Below are 25,289 nucleotides of genomic sequence, written 5' to 3' on the forward strand. Positions count from 1 at the left end.
CCATATTAGAGACACATATTTCCTTCAGATTACACAGATCCACAAAGAATTTGAAAACAAATCCAATTTTGATAAACTCACATATCTACTGGGTGAAATACCACAGTGTTCCATCACAGCAGCAAGATTTGTGGCCTGTTGCCACAAGAAAAGGGCAACCAGTGAAGAACAAACACCATTGTAAAATACAACCCATATTTATGCTTATTTACTTTCCCTTTTGTACTTTAACCATTTGTACATCGTTACAACACTGTATATATATACACATAATATGACATTTGTAATGTCTTTATTCTTTTGAAACTTCTGTATGTGTAATGTTTACTGTTAATTTTTATTGTTGATTTCACTTTTGTATAATATCTACCTCACTTGCTTTGGCAATGTTAACATATGTTTCCCATGCCAATAAAGCCCCTTGAATTGAATTGATTTGAGAGGGACATAAGGTTTTGATAGAGAGAGAGAGGGGGACATAAGGTTTTGATAGAGAGAGAGAGAGAGAGAGAGGGGGACATAAGGTTTTGATAGATAGATAGAGAGATAGCGAGATAAAGAGATAAAGAGAGAGAGAAGGTTTTGATAGAGAGGGGCTCAGAGAGGAGGTTATAGGATAGAGGAAGTACAGGTCCTTACTTGGGGAACATATTCCAGACAGTCTTCCCTGTTGGGCCTCTGTGATACAGTCACACCATCCCTGCAACATCCATACCTGAGGGATTTAGTCAGACAGACAGAGAGGGATTTAGTCAGACAGACAGAGGGGGAGGGATTTAGTCAGACAGACAGAGGGGGAGGGATTTAGTCAGACAGACAGAGGGGGGGATTTAGTCAGACAGACAGAGGGAGGGATTTAGTCAGACAGACAGAGGGAGGGATTTAGTCAGACAGAGAGAGAGGGATTTAGTCAGACAGACAGAGGGGGAGGGATTTAGTCAGACAGACAGAGGGATTTAGTCAGACAGGCAGAGGGGGAGGGATTTAGTCAGACAGACAGAGGGGGGGATTTAGTCAGACAGACAGAGGGAGGGATTTAGTCAGACAGACAGAGGGAGGGATTTAGTCAGACAAACAGAGGGAGGGATTTAGTCAGACCGAGAGGGAGGAAAGGAGGGATTTAGTCAGACAGACAGAGGGAAGGAGGTATTTAGTCAGACAGACAGAGGGAGGGATTTAGTCAGACCGAGAGGGAGGAAAGGAGGGATTTAGTCAGACAGACAGAGGGAGGGATTTAGTCAGACAGACAGAGAGGGAGGGATTTTGTCAGACAGACAGAGAGGGAGGGATTTAGTCAGACAGACAGAGAGGGAGGGATTTAGTCAGACAGACAGAGAGGGAGGGATTTAGTCAGACAGACAGAGAGGGAGGGATTTAGTCAGACAGACAGAGAGGGAGGGATTTAGTCAGACAGACAGAGGGAGGGAGGGAGAGTTTGAGCAGAGGACTGTGCCCAAGCCCATGTTAAAAATACCACTGGTCTGTAACCTAAATGCATGTAGACTTGTACGGTAGACCCCATTCTAGCCCCATAAAGACAACAACCTGCTGGTGGTTCTGAAGGATAGTCTGGACAGAGCTGTGTGTGTGTGTGTGTGTGTGTGTGTGTGTGTGTGTGTGTGTGTGGTCTACCTGGTGGTTGTACAGAAAGCCTGCTCAGGGCGTGGAGCCCAGCGGGACACCTGTGGGCAGCCTAGACCCCCTGTCCCCCCAGCTGCCGTGGTGCCGTCTGGGCAGCAGCCGTAGTAGGACTGGCTACAGTGTTGGGCCGGCAGGGAGCCGTGAGGGTGGTACACTGTGCTGGTCTGGCGGTTGACACTGTCTGGTCTGTGGACTGACAGGAACATGGGATTACATGGGGACCTTGGTGAGAGAACGAAGAACAGTCAATGGAAGGAGAGCTGCTGTCCGAGTTAAACATCAGTCTTGTCAGAGAGTACAGCTCACACAGGGGTCAGAGAGTACAGCTCACACAGGGGTCAGAGAGTACAGCTCACACAGGGGTCATAGGTCAGAGAGTACAGCTCACACAGGGGTCATAGGTCAGGGGTCAGAGAGTACAGCTCACACAGGGGTCAGAGAGTACAGCTCACACAGGGGTCAGAGTTCAGGGGTCAGAGGTCAGCGGCCAGGGTTCAGAGGTAAGGGGTAGAAAGAGACTGGATCACAGTAATGACTATTGTTATTAGAACCACAGTGAGAGAACATACAGCAACATGATGACAGGTCACACCACAGAGAACTCAGCTAGTCACATAGAGATCAAACAGCAGGGAAATGTCACACAGAGAACTCAGCTAGACACATAGAGATCAAACAGCAGGGAAATGTCACACAGAGAACTCAGCTAGTCACATAGAGATCAAACAGCAGGGAAATGTCACACAGAGAACTCAGCTAGTCACATAGAGATCAAACAGCAGGGAAATGTCACACAGAGAACTCAGCTAGTCACATAGAGATCAAACAGCAGGGAAATGTCACACAGAGAACTCAGCTAGACACATAGAGATCAAACAGCAGGGAAATGTCACACAGAGAACTCAGCTAGACACATAGAGATCAAACAGCAGGGAAATGTCACACAGAGAACTCAGCTAGTCACATAGAGATCAAACAGCAGGGAAATGTCACACAGAGAACTCAGCTAGACACATAGAGATCAAACAGCAGGGAAATGTCACACAGAGAACTCAGCTAGTCACACAGAGATCAAACAGCAGGGAAATGTCACACAGAGAACTCAGCTAGACACATAGAGATCAAACAGCAGGGAAATGTCACACAGAGAACTCAGCTAGACACATAGAGATCAAACAGCAGGGAAATGTCACACAGAGAACTCAGCTAGACACATAGAGATCAGACAGCAGGGAAATGTCACACAGAGAACTCAGCTAGTCACATAGAGATCAAACAGCAGGGAAATGTCACACAGAGAACTCAGCTAGTCACATAGAGATCAAACAGCAGGGAAATGTCACACAGAGAACTCAGCTAGTCACATAGAGATCAAACAGCAGGGAAATGTCACACAGAGAACTCAGCTAGACACAGAGATCAAACAGCAGGGAAATGTCACACAGAGAACTCAGCTAGACACATAGAGATCAAACAGCAGGGAAATGTCACACAGAGAACTCAGCTAGTCACATAGAGATCAAACAGCAGGGAAATGTCACACAGAGAACTCAGCTAGACACATAGAGATCAGACAGCAGGGAAATGTCACACAGAGAACTCAGCTATTCACATAGAGATCAAACAGCAGGGAAATGTCACACAGAGAACTCAGCTAGACACATAGAGATCAAACAGCAGGGAAATGTCACACACACTGTCCAGACCAGCGCTCACTCACACATATTTTCAAATCAGACTGACAAAGCCCACGGACCCCAGAAAACGTGTTCATCAGAACAGGATGATTAGTGGGGGCTGTGAAAGGATGGAGTGATGGTGAGTAGTAGTAGATTATATTGAAGATTAGGTGAAAAAGGGGAGAGAGGAGAAGTGAGACTGGAACACAACTCACACACTGTCATGTGTTGAGAAGGGGAGAGAGCAGAAGTGAGACTGGAACACTGTCATGTGCTGAGAAGGGGAGACAGGAGAGGTGAGACTGGAACACTGTGTTGAGAAGGGGAGAGAGCAGAAGTGAGACTGGAACACAACTCACACACTGTCATGTGGTGAGAAGGGGAGACAGGAGAAGTGAGACTGGAACACTGTGTTGAGAAGGGGAGAGAGGAGAAGTGAGACTGGAACACAACTCACACACTGTCATGTGGTGAGAAGGGGAGACAGGAGAAGTGAGACTGGAACACTGTGTTGAGAAGGGGAGAGAGGAGAAGTGAGACTGGAACACTGTGTTGAGAAGGGGAGAGAGGAGAAGTGAGACTGGAACACTATCATGTGTTGAGAAGGGGAGAGAGTGTGTTCAGTGTTCAGCTACGATGCTTTTTGGTGACAGAACTGGTTAAAGGAACAAATGGATGAATTAAAAACAGAGTATCTGTGATATCAGGAGAAACCTGAATGAAAGTCAAGGACAAGTTGACTTGGACAGATAGACAGAAGGATGGAAGAATGAGTCAGATACCTGTGGCGTGGTCTGGCATGTAGGGAGTGAAACCATACTGTGTGTTGTCATGTCCTCTGGGATCCTGCATACTGGGAGTCACTGGACAGAGAGATAGAGACAGATATAAATATATAGGCAGCTATAGTATACTGGGAGTCACTGGACAGAGAGATGGAGTCAGATATAAATATATAGCCAGCTATAGTATACTGGGAGTCACTGGACAGAGAGATGGAGACAGATATAAATATATAGCCAGCTATAGTATACTGGGGGTCACTGGACAGAGAGATGGAGACAGATATAAATATATATTCAGCTATAGTATACTGGGAGTCACTGGACAGAGAGATGGAGACAGATATAAATATATAGACAGCTATAGTATACTGGGAGTCACTGGACAGAGAGATGGAGATATAAATATATAGCCAGCTATAGTATACTGGGAGTCACTGGACAGAGAGATGGAGATATAAATATATAGCCAGCTATAGTATACTGGGAGTCACTGGACAGAGAGATGGAGATATAAATATATAGCCAGCAATAGTATACTGGGAGTCACTGGACAGAGAGATGGAGATATAAATATATAGCCAGCTATAGTATACTGGGGGTCACTGGACAGAGAGATGGAGACAGATATAAATATATAGCCAGCTATAGTATACTGGGGGTCACTGGACAGAGAGATGGAGATATAAATACATAGCCAGCTATAGTATACTGGGAGTCACTGGACAGAGAGATGGAGATATAAATATATAGCCAGCTATAGTATACTGGGAGTCACTGGACAGAGAGATAGAGACAGATATAAATATATAGCCAGCTATAGTATACTGGGGGTCACTGGACAGAGAGATGGAGACAGATATAAATGTATAGCCAGCTATAGTATACTGGGAGTCACTGGACAGAGAGATGGAGACAGATATAAATATATAGACAGCTATAGTATACTGGGAGTCACTGGACAGAGAGATGGAGACAGATATAAATATATAGCCAGCTATAGTATACTGGGGGTCACTGGACAGAGAGATGGAGACAGATATAAATGTATAGCCAGCTATAGTATACTGGGAGTCACTGGACAGAGAGATGGAGACAGATATAAATATATAGCCAGCTATAGTATACTGGGAGTCACTGGACAGAGAGATGGAGATATAAATATATAGACAGCTATAGTATACTGGGAGTCACTGGACAGAGAGATGGAGACAGATATAAATATATAGCCAGCTATAGTATACTGGGAGTCACTGGACAGAGAGATGGAGATATACATATATAGCCAGCTATAGTATACTGGGAGTCACTGGACAGAGAGATGGAGATATAAATATATAGCCAGCTATAGTGTACTGGGAGTCACTGGACAGAGAGATGGTGATATAAATATATAGCCAGCTATAGTATACTGGGAGTCACTGGACAGAGAGATAGAGACAGATATAAATATATAGACAGCTATAGTATACTGGGAGTCACTGGACAGAGAGATGGAGATATAAATATATAGACAGCTATAGTATACTGGGAGTCACTGGACAGAGAGATGGAGACAGATATAAATATATAGCCAGCTATAGTATACTGGGAGTCACTGGACAGAGAGATGGAGATATAAATATATAGCCAGCTATAGTATACTGGGAGTCACTGGACAGAGAGATGGAGATATAAATATATAGCCAGCTATAGTATACTGGGAGTCACTGGACAGAGAGATGGAGATATAAATATATAGACAGCTATAGTATACTGGGAGTCACTGGACAGAGAGATGGAGACAGATATAAATATATAGACAGCTATAGTATACTGGGAGTCACTGGACAGAGAGATGGAGACAGATATAAATATATAGCCAGCTATAGTATATTGGGGGTCACTGGACAGAGAGATAGAGACAGATATAAATATATAGAAAGCTATAGTATACTGGGAGTCACTGGACAGAGAGATGGAGACAGATATAAATATATAGCCAGCTATAGTATACTGGGGGTCACTGGACAGAGAGATGGAGATATAAATATATAGCCAGCTATAGTATACTGGGGGTCACTGGACAGAGATATGGAGACAGATATAAATATATAGCCAGCTATAGTATCCTGGGGGTCACTGGACAGAGAGATGGAGATATAAATATATAGCCAGCTATAGTATACTGGGAGTCACTGGACAGAGAGATGGAGACAGATATAAATATATAGCCAGCTATAGTATACTGGGAGTCACTGGACAGAGAGATGGAGATATAAATATATAGCCAGCTATAGTATACTGGGAGTCACTGGACAGAGAGATGGAGACAGATATAAATATATAGCCAGCTATAGTATACTGGGAGTCACTGGACAGAGAGATGGAGATATAAATATATAGCCAGCTATAGTATACTGGGAGTCACTGGACAGAGAGATAGAGACAGATATTAATATATAGACAGCTATACTATACTGGGAGTCACTGGACAGAGAGATGGAGACAGATATAAATATATAGACAGCTATAGTATACTGGGAGTCACTGGACAGAGAGATGGAGATATAAATATATAGCCAGCTATAGTATACTGGGAGTCACTGGACAGAGAGATGGAGACAGATATATATATATAGCCAGCTATAGTATACTGGGAGTCACTGGACAGAGAGATGGAGGCAGATATAAATATATAGACAGCTATAGTATACTGGGAGTCACTGGACAGAGAGATGGAGATATAAATATATAGCCAGCTATAGTATACTGGGAGTCACTGGAAGGAGAGATGGAGATATAAATATATAGCCAGCTATAGTACACTGGGAATCACTGGACAGAGAGATAGAGACAGATATAAATACATAGACAGCTATAGTATACTGGGAGTCACTGGAAGGAGAGATGGAGATATAAATATATAGCCAGCTATAGTATACTGGGAATCACTGGACAGAGAGATAGAGACAGATATAAATACATAGACAGCTATAGTATACTGGGAGTCACTGGACAGAGAGATAGAGACAGATATAAATATATAGCCAGCTATAGTATACTGGGAGTCACTGGACAGAGAGATAGAGACAGATATAAATATATAGCCAGCTATAGTATACTGGGAGTCACTGGACAGAGAGATGGAGACAGATATAAATATATAGCCAGCTATAGTATACTGGGAGTCACTGGACAGAGAGATGGAGACAGATATAAATATACAGACAGCTATAGTATACTGGGAGTCACTGGACAGAGAGATGGAGACAGATATAAATATATAGACAGCTATAGTATACTGGGAGTCACTGGACAGAGAGATGGAGACAGATATAAATATATAGTAAGCTATAGTATACTGGGAGTCACTGGACAGAGAGATGGAGATATAAATATATAGCCAGCTATAGTATACTGGGAGTCACTGGACAGAGAGATAGAGACAGATATAAATATATAGCCAGCTATAGTATACTGGGAGTCACTGGACAGAGAGATAGAGATATAAATATATAGACAGCTATAGTATACTGGGAGTCACTGGACAGAAAGATAGAGATATACATATATAGCCAGCTATAGTATACTGGGGGTCACTGGACAGAGAGATAGAGACAGATATAAATATATAGCCAGCTATAGTATACTGGGAGTCACTGGACAGAGAGATAGAGACAGATATAAATATATAGCCAGCTATAGTATACTGGGAGTCACTGGAAGGAGAGATGGAGATATAAATATATAGCCAGCTATAGTACACTGGGAATCACTGGACAGAGAGATAGAGACAGATATAAATACATAGACAGCTATAGTATACTGGGAGTCACTGGAAGGAGAGATGGAGATATAAATATATAGCCAGCTATAGTATACTGGGAATCACTGGACAGAGAGATAGAGACAGATATAAATACATAGACAGCTATAGTATACTGGGAGTCACTGGACAGAGAGATAGAGACAGATATAAATATATAGCCAGCTATAGTATACTGGGAGTCACTGGACAGAGAGATAGAGACAGATATAAATATATAGCCAGCTATAGTATACTGGGAGTCACTGGACAGAGAGATGGAGACAGATATAAATATATAGCCAGCTATAGTATACTGGGAGTCACTGGACAGAGAGATGGAGACAGATATAAATATATAGACAGCTATAGTATACTGGGAGTCACTGGACAGAGAGATGGAGACAGATATAAATATATAGACAGCTATAGTATACTGGGAGTCACTGGACAGAGAGATGGAGAAAGATATAAATATATAGTCAGCTATAGTATACTGGGAGTCACTGGACAGAGAGATGGAGATATAAATATATAGCCAGCTATAGTATACTGGGAGTCACTGGACAGAGAGATAGAGACAGATATAAATATATAGCCAGCTATAGTATACTGGGAGTCACTGGACAGAGAGATAGAGATATAAATATATAGACAGCTATAGTATACTGGGAGTCACTGGACAGAAAGATAGAGATATACATATATAGCCAGCTATAGTATACTGGGGGTCACTGGACAGAGAGATAGAGACAGATATAAATATATAGCCAGCTATAGTATACTGGGAGTCACTGGACAGAGAGATAGAGACAGATATAAATATATAGCCAGCTATAGTATACTGGGAGTCACTGGACAGAGAGATGGAGACAGATATAAATATATAGCCAGCTATAGTATACTGGGAGTCACTGGACAGAGAGATGGAGACAGATATAAATATATAGCCAGCTATAGTATACTGGGAGTCACTGGACAGAGAGATGGAGATATAAATATATAGACAGCTATAGTATACTGGGAGTCACTGGACAGAGAGATGGAGATATAAATATATAGCCAGCTATAGTATACTGGGAGTCACTGGACAGAGAGATAGAGATATAAATATATAGACAGCTATAGTATACTGGGAGTCACTGGACAGAAAGATAGAGATATACATATATAGCCAGCTATAGTATACTGGGGGTCACTGGACAGAGAGATAGAGACAGATATAAATATATAGCCAGCTATAGTATACTGGGAGTCACTGGACAGAGAGATAGAGACAGATATAAATATATAGCCAGCTATAGTATACTGGGAGTCACTGGACAGAGAGATGGGCAGATATAAATATATAGCCAGCTATAGTATACTGGGAGTCACTGGACAGAGAGATGGAGACAGATATAAATATATAGCCAGCTATAGTATACTGGGAGTCACTGGACAGAGAGATGGAGACAGATATAAATATATAGCCAGCTATAGTATCCTGGGAGTCACTGGACAGAGAGATGGAGACAGATATAAATATATAGACAGCTATAGTATACTGGGGGTCACTGGACAGAGAGATAGAGACAGATATAAATATATAGCCAGCTATAGTATACTGGGAGTCACTGGACAGAGAGATGGAGACAGATATAAATATATAGACAGCAATAGTATACTGGGGGTCACTGGACAGAGAGATGGAGATATAAATATATAGCCAGCTATAGTATACTGGGGGTCACTGGACAGAGAGATGGAGACAGATATAAATATATAGCCAGCTATAGTATACTGGGAGTCACTGGACAGAGAGATGGAGATATAAATATATAGCCAGCTATAGTATACTGGGAGTCACTGGACAGAGAGATGGAGATATAAATATATAGCCAGCTATAGTATACTGGGAGTCACTGGACAGAGAGATGGAGACAGATATAAATATATAGCCAGCTATAGTATACTGGGAGTCACTGGACAGAGAGATGGAGACAGATATAAATATATAGCCAGCTATAGTATACTTGGAGTCACTGGACAGAGAGATGGAGACAGATATAAATATATAGCCAGCTATAGTATACTGGTAGTCACTGGACAGAGAGATGGAGACAGATATAAATATATAGCCAGCTATAGTATACTGGGAGTCACTGGACAGAGAGATGGAGACAGATATAAATATATAGCCAGCTATAGTATACTGGGAGTCACTGGACAGAGAGATGGAGATATAAATATATAGCCAGCTATAGTATACTAGGAGTCACTGGACAGAGAGATGGAGACAGATATAAATATATAGCCAGCTATAGTATACTGGGAGTCACTGGACAGAGAGATGGAGATATAAATATATAGCCAGCTATAGTATACTGGGAGTCACTGGACAGAGAGATGGAGACAGATATAAATATATAGCCAGCTATAGTATACTGGGAGTCACTGGACAGAGAGATGGAGATATAAATATATAGCCAGCTATAGTATACTGGGAGTCACTGGACAGAGAGATGGAGACAGATATAAATATATAGCCAGCTATAGTATACTGGGAGTCACTGGACAGAGAGATGGAGACAGATATAAATATATAGCCAGCTATAGTATACTGGGAGTCACTGGACAGAGAGATGGAGATATAAATATATAGCCAGCTATAGTATACTGGGAGTCACTGGACAGAGAGATGGAGATATAAATATATAGCCAGCTATAGTATACTGGGGGTCACTGGACAGAGAGATGGAGACAGATATAAATATATAGCCAGCTATAGTATACTGGGAGTCACTGGACAGAGAGATGGAGACAGATATAAATATATAGCCAGCTATAGTATACTGGGAGTCACTGGACAGAGAGATGGAGACAGATATAAATATATAGCCAGCTATAGTATACTGGGAGTCACTGGACAGAGAGATGGAGATATAAATATATAGCCAGCTATAGTATACTGGGAGTCACTGGACAGAGAGATGGAGACAGATATAAATATATAGCCAGCTATAGTATACTGGGAGTCACTGGACAGAGAGATGGAGATATAAATATATAGCCAGCTATAGTATACTGGGAGTCACTGGACAGAGAGATGGAGACAGATATAAATATATAGCCAGCTATAGTATACTGGGAGTCACTGGACAGAGAGATAGAGACATATATAAATATATAGACAGCTATAGTATACTGGGAGTCACTGGACAGAGAGATGGAGACAGATATAAATATATAGCCAGCTATAGAATACTGGGAGTCACTGGACAGAGAGATGGAGACAGATATAAATATATAGCCAGCTATAGTATACTGGGAGTGTCACGGCTGTTGTCGGTGAATGAGGACCAAATCGCAGCAGGTACGTGAATGCTCATCTTGATTTTTAATTATCTTTCAAAACGAACATACAAAATAACAAAAACACGAACGATCAACAAAAACAGTCTGGTAAGGCACAAGGCGAAACACAGAACAATCACCCACAAATCACACATACAAACACACCCTAATATATGGAACTCTCAATCAAAGGCAGATAGACAACACCTGCCTTCAACTGAGAGTCCCAACCCCAATCAACCAAACATAGAAACACACAACCTAGACTAACCATAGAATACTAAACATAAACCAAAACCCGGAATTACTAAATCAAACACCCTTTACACAAAACACACCACCCCGAACCACATAAAACAAATACCCCCTGCCACGCCCTGACCAAACTACAAAACAATTAACCTTATATACTGGCCAGGACGTGACAGGGAGTCACTGGACAGAGAGATGGAGATATAAATATATAGCCAGCTATAGTATACTGGGAGTCACTGGACAGAGAGATAGAGATATAAATATATAGACAGCTATAGTATACTGGGAGTCACTGGACAGAAAGATAGAGATATACATATATAGCCAGCTATAGTATACTGGGGGTCACTGGACAGAGAGATAGAGACAGATATAAATATATAGCCAGCTATAGTATACTGGGAGTCACTGGACAGAGAGATAGAGACAGATATAAATATATAGCCAGCTATAGTATACTGGGAGTCACTGGAAGGAGAGATGGAGATATAAATATATAGCCAGCTATAGTACACTGGGAATCACTGGACAGAGAGATAGAGACAGATATAAATACATAGACAGCTATAGTATACTGGGAGTCACTGGAAGGAGAGATGGAGATATAAATATATAGCCAGCTATAGTATACTGGGAATCACTGGACAGAGAGATAGAGACAGATATAAATACATAGACAGCTATAGTATACTGGGAGTCACTGGACAGAGAGATAGAGACAGATATAAATATATAGCCAGCTATAGTATACTGGGAGTCACTGGACAGAGAGATAGAGACAGATATAAATATATAGCCAGCTATAGTATACTGGGAGTCACTGGACAGAGAGATGGAGACAGATATAAATATATAGCCAGCTATAGTATACTGGGAGTCACTGGACAGAGAGATGGAGACAGATATAAATATATAGACAGCTATAGTATACTGGGAGTCACTGGACAGAGAGATGGAGACAGATATAAATATATAGACAGCTATAGTATACTGGGAGTCACTGGACAGAGAGATGGAGAAAGATATAAATATATAGTCAGCTATAGTATACTGGGAGTCACTGGACAGAGAGATGGAGATATAAATATATAGCCAGCTATAGTATACTGGGAGTCACTGGACAGAGAGATAGAGACAGATATAAATATATAGCCAGCTATAGTATACTGGGAGTCACTGGACAGAGAGATAGAGATATAAATATATAGACAGCTATAGTATACTGGGAGTCACTGGACAGAAAGATAGAGATATACATATATAGCCAGCTATAGTATACTGGGGGTCACTGGACAGAGAGATAGAGACAGATATAAATATATAGCCAGCTATAGTATACTGGGAGTCACTGGACAGAGAGATAGAGACAGATATAAATATATAGCCAGCTATAGTATACTGGGAGTCACTGGACAGAGAGATGGAGACAGATATAAATATATAGCCAGCTATAGTATACTGGGAGTCACTGGACAGAGAGATGGAGACAGATATAAATATATAGCCAGCTATAGTATACTGGGAGTCACTGGACAGAGAGATGGAGATATAAATATATAGACAGCTATAGTATACTGGGAGTCACTGGACAGAGAGATGGAGATATAAATATATAGCCAGCTATAGTATACTGGGAGTCACTGGACAGAGAGATAGAGATATAAATATATAGACAGCTATAGTATACTGGGAGTCACTGGACAGAAAGATAGAGATATACATATATAGCCAGCTATAGTATACTGGGGGTCACTGGACAGAGAGATAGAGACAGATATAAATATATAGCCAGCTATAGTATACTGGGAGTCACTGGACAGAGAGATAGAGACAGATATAAATATATAGCCAGCTATAGTATACTGGGAGTCACTGGACAGAGAGATGGAGATATAAATATATAGCCAGCTATAGTATACTGGGAGTCACTGGACAGAGAGATGGAGACAGATATAAATATATAGCCAGCTATAGTATACTGGGAGTCACTGGACAGAGAGATGGAGACAGATATAAATATATAGCCAGCTATAGTATCCTGGGAGTCACTGGACAGAGAGATGGAGACAGATATAAATATATAGACAGCTATAGTATACTGGGGGTCACTGGACAGAGAGATAGAGACAGATATAAATATATAGCCAGCTATAGTATACTGGGAGTCACTGGACAGAGAGATGGAGACAGATATAAATATATAGACAGCAATAGTATACTGGGGGTCACTGGACAGAGAGATGGAGATATAAATATATAGCCAGCTATAGTATACTGGGGGTCACTGGACAGAGAGATGGAGACAGATATAAATATATAGCCAGCTATAGTATACTGGGAGTCACTGGACAGAGAGATGGAGATATAAATATATAGCCAGCTATAGTATACTGGGAGTCACTGGACAGAGAGATGGAGATATAAATATATAGCCAGCTATAGTATACTGGGAGTCACTGGACAGAGAGATGGAGACAGATATAAATATATAGCCAGCTATAGTATACTGGGAGTCACTGGACAGAGAGATGGAGACAGATATAAATATATAGCCAGCTATAGTATACTTGGAGTCACTGGACAGAGAGATGGAGACAGATATAAATATATAGCCAGCTATAGTATACTGGTAGTCACTGGACAGAGAGATGGAGACAGATATAAATATATAGCCAGCTATAGTATACTGGGAGTCACTGGACAGAGAGATGGAGACAGATATAAATATATAGCCAGCTATAGTATACTGGGAGTCACTGGACAGAGAGATGGAGATATAAATATATAGCCAGCTATAGTATACTAGGAGTCACTGGACAGAGAGATGGAGACAGATATAAATATATAGCCAGCTATAGTATACTGGGAGTCACTGGACAGAGAGATGGAGATATAAATATATAGCCAGCTATAGTATACTGGGAGTCACTGGACAGAGAGATGGAGACAGATATAAATATATAGCCAGCTATAGTATACTGGGAGTCACTGGACAGAGAGATGGAGATATAAATATATAGCCAGCTATAGTATACTGGGAGTCACTGGACAGAGAGATGGAGACAGATATAAATATATAGCCAGCTATAGTATACTGGGAGTCACTGGACAGAGAGATGGAGACAGATATAAATATATAGCCAGCTATAGTATACTGGGAGTCACTGGACAGAGAGATGGAGATATAAATATATAGCCAGCTATAGTATACTGGGAGTCACTGGACAGAGAGATGGAGATATAAATATATAGCCAGCTATAGTATACTGGGGGTCACTGGACAGAGAGATGGAGACAGATATAAATATATAGCCAGCTATAGTATACTGGGAGTCACTGGACAGAGAGATGGAGACAGATATAAATATATAGCCAGCTATAGTATACTGGGAGTCACTGGACAGAGAGATGGAGACAGATATAAATATATAGCCAGCTATAGTATACTGGGAGTCACTGGACAGAGAGATGGAGATATAAATATATAGCCAGCTATAGTATACTGGGAGTCACTGGACAGAGAGATGGAGACAGATATAAATATATAGCCAGCTATAGTATACTGGGAGTCACTGGACAGAGAGATGGAGATATAAATATATAGCCAGCTATAGTATACTGGGAGTCACTGGACAGAGAGATGGAGACAGATATAAATATATAGCCAGCTATAGTATACTGGGAGTCACTGGACAGAGAGATAGAGACATATATAAATATATAGACAGCTATAGTATACTGGGAGTCACTGGACAGAGAGATGGAGACAGATATAAATATATAGCCAGCTATAGAATACTGGGAGTCACTGGACAGAGAGATGGAGACAGATATAAATATATAGCCAGCTATAGTATACTGGGAGTGTCACGGCTGTTGTCGGTGAATGAGGACCAAATCGCAGCAGGTACGTGAATGCTCATCTTGATTTTTAATTATCTTTCAAAACGAACATACAAAATAACAAAAACACGAACGATCAACAAAAACAGTCTGGTAAGGCACAAGGCGAAACACAGAACAATCACCCACAAATCACACATACAAACACACCCTAATATATGGAACTCTCAATCAAAGGCAGATAGACAACACCTGCCTTCAACTGAGAGTCCCAACCCCAATCAACCAAACATAGAAACACACAACCTAGACTAACCATAGAATACTAAACATAAACCAAAACCCGGAATTACTAAATCAAACACCCTTTACACAAAACACACCACCCCGAACCACATAAAACAAATACCCCCTGCCACGCCCTGACCAAACTACAAAACAATTAACCTTATATACTGGCCAGGACGTGACAGGGAGTCACTGGACAGAGAGATGGAGATATAAATATATAGCCAGCTATAGTATACTGGGAGTCACTGGACAGAGAGATGGAGATATAAATATATAGCCAGCTATAGTATACTGGGAGTCACAGGACAGAGAGATGGAGACAGATATAAATATATAGCCAGCTATAGTATACTGGGAGTCACTGGACAGAGAGATGGAGACAGATATAAATATATAGCCAGCTATAGTATACTTGGAGTCACTGGACAGAGAGATGGAGACAGATATAAATATATAGCCAGCTATAGTATACTGGTAGTCACTGGACAGAGAGATGGAGACAGATATAAATATATAGCCAGCTATAGTATACTGGGAGTCACTGGACAGAGAGATGGAGACAGATATACATATATAGACAGCTATTGTATACTGGGAGTCACTGGACAGAGAGATGGAGACAGATATAAAAATATAGACAGCTATAGTATACTGGGAGTCACTGGACAGAGAGATAGAGACAGATATTAATATATAGCCAGTTATAGTATACTGGGGGTCACTGGACAGAGAGATGGAGATATAAATATATAGCCAGCTATAGTATACTGGGAGTCACTGGACAGAGAGATGGAGACAGATATAAATATATAGCCAGCTATAGTATACTGGGAGTCACTGGACAGAGAGATGGAGATATAAATATATAGCCAGCTATAGTATACTAGGAGTCACTGGACAGAGAGATGGAGACAGATATAAATATATAGCCAGCTATAGTATACTGGGAGTCACTGGACAGAGAGATGGAGATATAAATATATAGCCAGCTATAGTATACTGGGAGTCACTGGACAGAGAGATGGAGACAGATATAAATATATAGCCAGCTATAGTATACTGGGAGTCACTGGACAGAGAGATGGAGATATAAATATATAGCCAGCTATAGTATACTGGGAGTCACTGGACAGAGAGATGGAGACAGATATAAATATATAGCCAGCTATAGTATACTGGGAGTCACTGGACAGAGAGATGGAGACAGATATAAATATATAGCCAGCTATAGTATACTGGGAGTCACTGGACAGAGAGATGGAGATATAAATATATAGCCAGCTATAGTATACTGGGAGTCACTGGACAGAGAGATGGAGATATAAATATATAGCCAGCTATAGTATACTGGGGGTCACTGGACAGAGAGATGGAGACAGATATAAATATATAGCCAGCTATAGTATACTGGGAGTCACTGGACAGAGAGATGGAGACAGATATAAATATATAGCCAGCTATAGTATACTGGGAGTCACTGGACAGAGAGATGGAGATATAAATATATAGACAGCTATAGTATACTGGGAGTCACTGGACAGAGTGATGGAGATATAAATATATAGCCAGCTATAGTATACTGGGAGTCACTGGACAGAGAGATGGAGACAGATATAAATATATAGCCAGCTATAGTATACTGGGAGTCACTGGACAGAGAGATGGAGACAGATATAAATATATAGCCAGCTATAGTATACTGGGAGTCACTGGACAGAGAGATGGAGATATAAATATATAGCCAGCTATAGTATACTGGGAGTCACTGGACAGAGAGATAGAGACAGATATAAATATATAGCCAGCTATAGTATACTGGGAGTCACTGGACAGAGAGATGGAGACAGATATAAATATATAGCCAGCTATAGTATACTGGGAGTCACTGGACAGAGAGATGGAGATATAAATATATAGCCAGCTATAGTATACTGGGAGTCACTGGACAGAGAGATGGAGACAGATATAAATATATAGCCAGCTATAGTATACTGGGAGTCACTGGACAGAGAGATGGAGATATAAATATATAGCCAGCTATAGTATACTGGGAGTCACTGGACAGAGAGATGGAGACAGATATAAATATATAGCCAGCTATAGTATACTGGGAGTCACTGGACAGAGAGATGGAGATATAAATATATAGCCAGCTATAGTATACTGGGAGTCACTGGACAGAGAGATGGAGATATAAATATATAGCCAGCTATAGTATACTGGGGGTCACTGGACAGAGAGATGGAGACAGATATAAATATATAGCCAGCTATAGTATACTGGGAGTCACTGGACAGAGAGATGGAGACAGATATAAATATATAGCCAGCTATAGTATACTGGGAGTCACTGGACAGAGAGATGGAGACAGATATAAATATATAGCCAGCTATAGTATACTGGGAGTCACTGGACAGGGAGATGGAGATATAAATATATAGCCAGCTATAGTATACTGGGAGTCACTGGACTGAGAGATGGAGACAGATATAAATATATAGCCAGCTATAGTATACTGGGAGTCACTGGACAGAGAGATAGAGACATATATAAATATATAGACAGCTATAGTATACTGGGAGTCACTGGACAGAGAGATGGAGACAGATATAAATATATAGCCAGCTATAGTATACTGGGAGTCACTGGACAGAGAGATGGAGACAGATATAAATATATAGCCAGCTATAGTATACTGGGAGTCACTGGACAGAGAGATGGAGACAGATATAAATATATAGCCAGCTAAAGTATACTGGGAGTCACTGGACAGAGAGATGGAGACAGATATAAATATATAGCCAGCTATAGTATACTGGGAGTCACTGGACAGAGAGATGGAGACAGATATAAATATATAGCCAGCTATAGTATACTGGGGGTCACTGGACAGAGAGATGGAGATATAATTATATAGCCAGCTATAGTATACTGGGGGTCACTGGACAGAGAGATAGAGACAGATATAAATATATAGCCAGCTATAGTATACTGGGAGTCACTGGACAGAGAGATGGAGACAGATATAAATATATAGCCAGCTATAGTATCCTGGGAGTCACTGGACAGAGAGATGGAGACAGATATAAATATATAGCCAGCTATAGTATACTGGGGGTCACTGGACAGAGAGATAGAGACAGATATAAATATATAGCCAGCTATAGTATACTGGGAGTCACTGGACAGAGAGATAGAGACAGATATAAATATATAGCCAGCTATAGTATACTGGGAGTCACTGGACAGAGAGATGGAGATATAAATATATAGCCAGCTATAGTATACTGGGAGTCACTGGACAGAGAGATGGAGACAGATATAAATATATAGCCAGCTATAGTATACTGGGAGTCACTGGACAGAGAGATGGAGACAGATATAAATATATAGCCAGCTATAGTATACTGGGAGTCACTGGACAGAGAGATGGAGACAGATATAAATATATAGCCAGCTATAGTATACTGGGAGTCACTGGACAGAGAGATGGAGATATAAATATATAGCCAGCTATAGTATACTGGGAGTCACTGGACAGAGAGATGGAGATATAAATATATAGCCAGCTATAGTATACTGGGAGTCACTGGACAGAGAGATGGAGACAGATATAAATATATAGCCAGCTATAGTATACTGGGAGTCACTGGACAGAGAGATGGAGATATAAATATATAGCCAGCTATAGTATACTGGGAGTCACTGGACAGAGAGATGGAGACAGATATAAATATATAGCCAGCTATAGTATACTGGGAGTCACTGGACAGAGAGATGGAGACAGATATAAATATATAGCCAGCTATAGTATACTGGTAGTCACTGGACAGAGAGATGGAGACAGATATAAATATATAGCCAGCTATAGTATACTGGGAGTCACTGGACAGAGAGATGGAGACAGATATACATATATAGACAGCTATTGTATACTGCGAGTCACTGGACAGAGAGATGGAGACAGATATAAAAATATAGACAGCTATAGTATACTGGGAGTCACTGGACAGAGAGATAGAGACAGATATAAATATATAGCCAGTTATAGTATACTGGGGGTCACTGGACAGAGAGATGGAGATATAAATATATAGCCAGCTATAGTATACTGGGAGTCACTGGACAGAGAGATGGAGACAGATATAAATATATAGCCAGCTATAGTATACTGGGGGTCACTGGACAGAGAGATGGAGATATAAATATATAGCCAGCTATAGTATACTGGGAGTCACTGGACAGAGAGATGGAGACAGATATAAATATATAGACAGCTATAGTATACTGGGAGTCACTGGACAGAGAGATAGAGACAGATATAAATATATAGCCAGCTATAGTATACTGGGAGTCACTGGACAGAGAGATGGAGACAGATATGAATATATAGCCAGCTATAGTATACTGGGGGTCACTGGACAGAGAGATAGAGACATATATAAATATATAGACAGCTATAGTATACTGGGAGTCACTGGACAGAGAGATGGAGACAGATATAAATATATAGCCAGCTATAGTATACTGGGAGTCACTGGACAGAGAGATGAAGATATAAATATATAGCCAGCTATAATATACTGGGAGTCACTGGACAGAGAGATGGAGACAGATATAAATATATAGCCAGCTATAGTATACTGGGAGTCACTGGACAGAGAGATGGAGACAGATATAAATATATATGCAGCTATAGTATACTGGGGGTCACTGGACAGAGAGATAGAGACAGATATAAATATATAGCCAGCTATAGTATACTGGGAGTCACTGGACAGAGAGATAGAGATATAAATATATAGCCAGCTATAGTATACTGGGGGTCACTGGGCAGAGAGATGGAGACAGATATAAATATATAGCCAGCTATAGTATACTGGGAGTCACTGGACAGAGAGATGGAGACAGATATAAATATATAGCCAGCTATAGTATACTGGGAGTCACTGGACAGAGAGATGGAGACAGATATAAATATATAGCCAGCTATAGTATACTGGGAGTCACTGGACAGAGAGATGGAGATATAAATATATAGCCAGCTATAGTATACTGGGAGTCACTGGACAGAGAGATGGAGACAGATATAAATATATAGCCAGCTATAGTATACTGGGAGTCACTGGACAGAGAGATGGAGATATAAATATATAGCCAGCTATAGTATACTGGGAGTCACTGGACAGAGAGATGGAGACAGATATAAATATATAGCCAGCTATAGTATACTGGGAGTCACTGGACAGAGAGATGGAGATATAAATATATAGCCAGCTATAGTATACTGGGAGTCACTGGACAGAGAGATGGAGATATAAATATATAGCCAGCTATAGTATAATGGGGGTAACTGGACAGAGAGATGGAGACAGATATAAATATATAGCCAGCTATAGTATACTGGGAGTCACTGGACAGAGAGATGGAGACAGATATAAATATATAGCCAGCTATAGTATACTGGGAGTCACTGGACAGAGAGATGGAGACAGATATAAATATATAGCCAGCTATAGTATACTGGGAGTCACTGGACAGAGAGATGGAGATATAAATATAAAGCCAGCTATAGTATACTGGGAGTCACTGGACAGAGAGATGGAGATATAAATATATAGCCAGCTATAGTATACTGGGGGTCACTGGACAGAGAGATGGAGATATAAATATATAGCCAGCTATAGTATACTGGGGGTCACTGGACAGAGAGATGGAGATATAAATATATAGCCAGCTATAGTATACTGGGAGTCACTGGACAGAGAGATGGAGATATAAATATATAGCCAGCTATAGTATACTGGGAGTCACTGGACAGAGAGATAGAGACAGATATAAATATATAGCCAGCTATAGTATACTGGGAGTCACTGGACAGAGAGATAGAGACAGATATAAATATATAGCCAGCTATAGTATACTGGGGGTCACTGGACAGAGAGATAGAGACAGATATAAATATATAGCCAGCTATAGTATACTGGGAGTCACTGGACAGAGAGATAGAGACAGATATAAATATATAGCCAGCTATAGTATACTGGGGGTCACTGGACAGAGAGATGGAGAAATATATAAATATATAGCCAGCTATAGTATACTGGGAGTCATTGGACAGAGAGATAGAGACAGATATAAATATATAGCCAGCTATAGTATACTGGGAGTCACTGGACAAAGAGATGGAGACAGATATAAAAATATAGCCAGCTATAGTATACTGGGGGTCACTGGACAGAGAGATGGAGACAGATATAAATATATAGCCAGCTATAATATACTGGGAGTCACTGGACAGAGAGATGGAGATATAAATATATAGCCAGCTATAGTATACTGGGGGTCACTGGACAGAGAGATGGAGACAGATATAAATATATAGACAGCTATAGTATACTGGGAGTCACTGGACAGAGAGATGGAGACAGATATAAATATATAGCCAGCTATAGTATACTGGGAGTCACTGGACAGAGAAATGGAGACAGATATACATATATAGCCAGATATAGTATACTGGGAGTCACTGGACAGAGAGATGGAGATATAAATATATAGCCAGCTATAGTATACTGGGAGTCACTGGACAGAGAGATGGAGACATATATAAATATATAGACAGCTATAGTATACTGGGGGTCACTGGACAGAGAGATAGAGACAGATATAAATATATAGCCAGCTATAGTATACTGGGGGTCACTGGACAGAGAGATGGAGATATAAATATATAGCCAGCTATAGTATACTGGGGGTCACTGGACAGAGAGATGGAGACAGATATAAATATATAGCCAGCTATAGTATACTGGGAGTCACTGGACAGAGAGATGGAGACAGATATAAATATATAGCCAGCTATAATATACTGGGAGTCACTGGACAGAGAGATGGAGATATAAATATATAGCCAGCTATAGTATACTGGGAGTCACTGGACAGAGAGATGGAGTCAGATATAAATATATAGCCAGCTATAGTATACTGGGAGTCACTGGACAGAGAGATGGAGACAAATATAAATATATAGCCAGCTATAGTATACTGGGAGTCACTGGACAGAGAGATGGAGACAGATATAAATATATAGCCAGCTATAGTATACTGGGAGTCACTGGACAGAGAGATGGAGATATAAATATATAGCCAGCTATAGTATACTGGGAGTCACTGGACAGAGAGATGGAGACAGATATAAATATATAGCCAGCTATAGTATACTGGGGGTCACTGGACAGAGAGATAGAGATATAAATATATAGCCAGCTATAGTATACTGGGGGTCACTGGACAGAGAGATGGAGATATAAATATATAGCCAGCTATAGTATACTGGGAGTCACTGGACAGAGAGATGGAGACAGATATAAATATATAGCCAGCTATAATATACTGGGAGTCACTGGACAGAGAGATGGAGATATAAATATATAGCCAGCTATAGTATACTGGGAGTCACTGGACAGAGAGATAGAGATATAAATATATAGCCAGCTATAGTATACTGGGAGTCACTGGACAGAGAGATGGAGACAGATATAAATATATAGCCAGCTATAGTATACTGGGAGTCACTGGACAGAGAGATGGAGATATAAATATATAGACAGCTATAGTATACTGGGGGTCACTGGACAGAGAGATAGAGACAGATATAAATATATAGCCAGCTATAGTATACTGGGAGTCACTGGACAGAGAGATGGAGATATAAATATATAGCCAGCTATAGTATACTGGGAGTCACTGGACAGAGAGATGGAGACAGATATAAATATATAGCCAGCTATAGTATACTGGGAGTCACTGGACAGAGAGATAGAGATATAAATATATAGCCAGCTATAGTATACTGGGAGTCACTGGACAGAGAGATGGAGATATAAATATATAGACAGTTATAGTATACTGGGAGTCACTGGACAGAGAGATGGAGATATAAATATATAGACAGCTATAGTATACTGGGAGTCACTGGACAGAGAGATGGAGATATAAATATATAGCCAGCTATAGTATACTGGGAGTCACTGGACAGAGAGATGGAGACAGATATAAATATATAGCCAGCTATAGTATACTGGGAGTCACTGGACAGAGAGATGGAGATATAAATATATAGCCAGCTATAGTATACTGGGAGTCACTGGACAGAGAGATAGAGACAGATATAAATATATAGCCAGCTATAGTATACTGGGAGTCACTGGACAGAGAGATGGAGATATAAATATATAGCCAGCTATAGTATACTGGGAGTCACTGGACAGAGAGATAGAGACAGATATAAATATATAGCCAGCTATAGTATACTGGGGGTCACTGGACAGAGAGATAGAGATAGAAATATATAGCCAGCTATAGTATACTGGGAGTCACTGGATAGAGAGATAGAGACAGATATAAATATATAGCCAGCTATAGTATACTGGGAGTCACTGGACAGAGAGATGGAGACAGATATAAATATATAGCCAGCTATAGTATACTGGGAGTCACTGGACAGAGAGATGGAGACAGATATAAATATATAGCCAGCTATAGTATACTGGGGGTCACTGGACAGAGAGATGGAGACAGATATAAATATATAGCCAGCTATAGTATACTGGGAGTCACTGGACAGAGAGATGGAGTCAGATATAAATATATAGCCAGCTATAATATACTGGGAGTCACTGGACAGAGAGATGGAGTCAGATATAAATATATAGCCAGCTATAGTATACTGGGAGTCACTGGACAGAGAGATGGAGACAGATATAAATATATAGCCAGCTATAGTATACTGGGAGTCACTGGACAGAGAGATGGAGACAGATATAAATATATAGCCAGCTATAGTATACTGGGAGTCACTGGACAGAGAGATAGAGACAGATATAAATATATAGCCAGCTATAGTATACTGGGAGTCACTGGACAGAGAGATGGAGATATAAATATATAGCCAGCTATAGTATACTGGGAGTCACTGGACAGAGAGATGGAGACAGATATAAATATATAGCCAGCTATAGTATACTGGGGGTCACTGGACAGAGAGATGGAGACAGATATAAATATATAGCCAGCTATAGTATACTGGGGGTCACTGGACAGAGAGATGGAGACAGATATAAATATATAGCCAGCTATAGTATACTGGGAGTCACTGGACTGAGAGATGGAGATATAAATATATAGCCAGCTATAGTATACTGGGAGTCACTGGACAGAGAGATGGAGATATAAATATATAGCCAGCTATAGTATACTGGGGGTCACAGGACAGAGAGATAGAGACAGATATAAATATATAGCCAGCTATAGTATACTGGGAGTCACTGGACAGAGAGATGGAGACAGATATAAATATATAGCCAGCTATAGTATACTGGGAGTCACTGGACAGAGAGATGGAGACAGATATAAATATATAGCCAGCTATAGTATACTGGGAGTCACTGGACAGATAGATGGAGATATAAATATATAGCCAGCTATAGTATACTGGGAGTCACTGGACAGAGAGATAGAGACAGATATAAATATATAGCCAGCTATAGTATACTGGGAGTCACTGGACAGAGAGATGGAGATATAAATATATAGCCAGCTATAGTATACTGGGAGTCACTGGACAGAGAGATAGAGATAGAAATATATAGCCAGCTATAGTATACTGGGGGT

General features: G+C 40.6%; 1 protein-coding gene across 2 annotated transcripts in view; it reads right to left on the minus strand.

The window, feature by feature from the left end:
- LOC106611425 (papilin) overlaps positions 1-25,289 on the minus strand; it is a 207,484-nt gene that overhangs the window by 11,544 nt on the left and 170,651 nt on the right. For both annotated transcript variants that reach the window (XM_045723758.2, XM_045723759.2), the window contains 3 exons: positions 4,103-4,183; positions 1,633-1,834; positions 640-715 (listed from right to left, as the gene is read on the minus strand). In XM_045723758.2, the coding sequence (XP_045579714.1) occupies positions 640-715; positions 1,633-1,834; positions 4,103-4,183 (359 nt within the window). The remainder of the gene's footprint in view (positions 1-639; positions 716-1,632; positions 1,835-4,102; positions 4,184-25,289) is intronic.

Source organism: Salmo salar, chromosome 09 (genome assembly GCF_965601325.2).
Source record: "Salmo salar chromosome 09, fSalSal1, whole genome shotgun sequence".
NCBI lineage: Eukaryota > Metazoa > Chordata > Actinopteri > Salmoniformes > Salmonidae > Salmo > Salmo salar.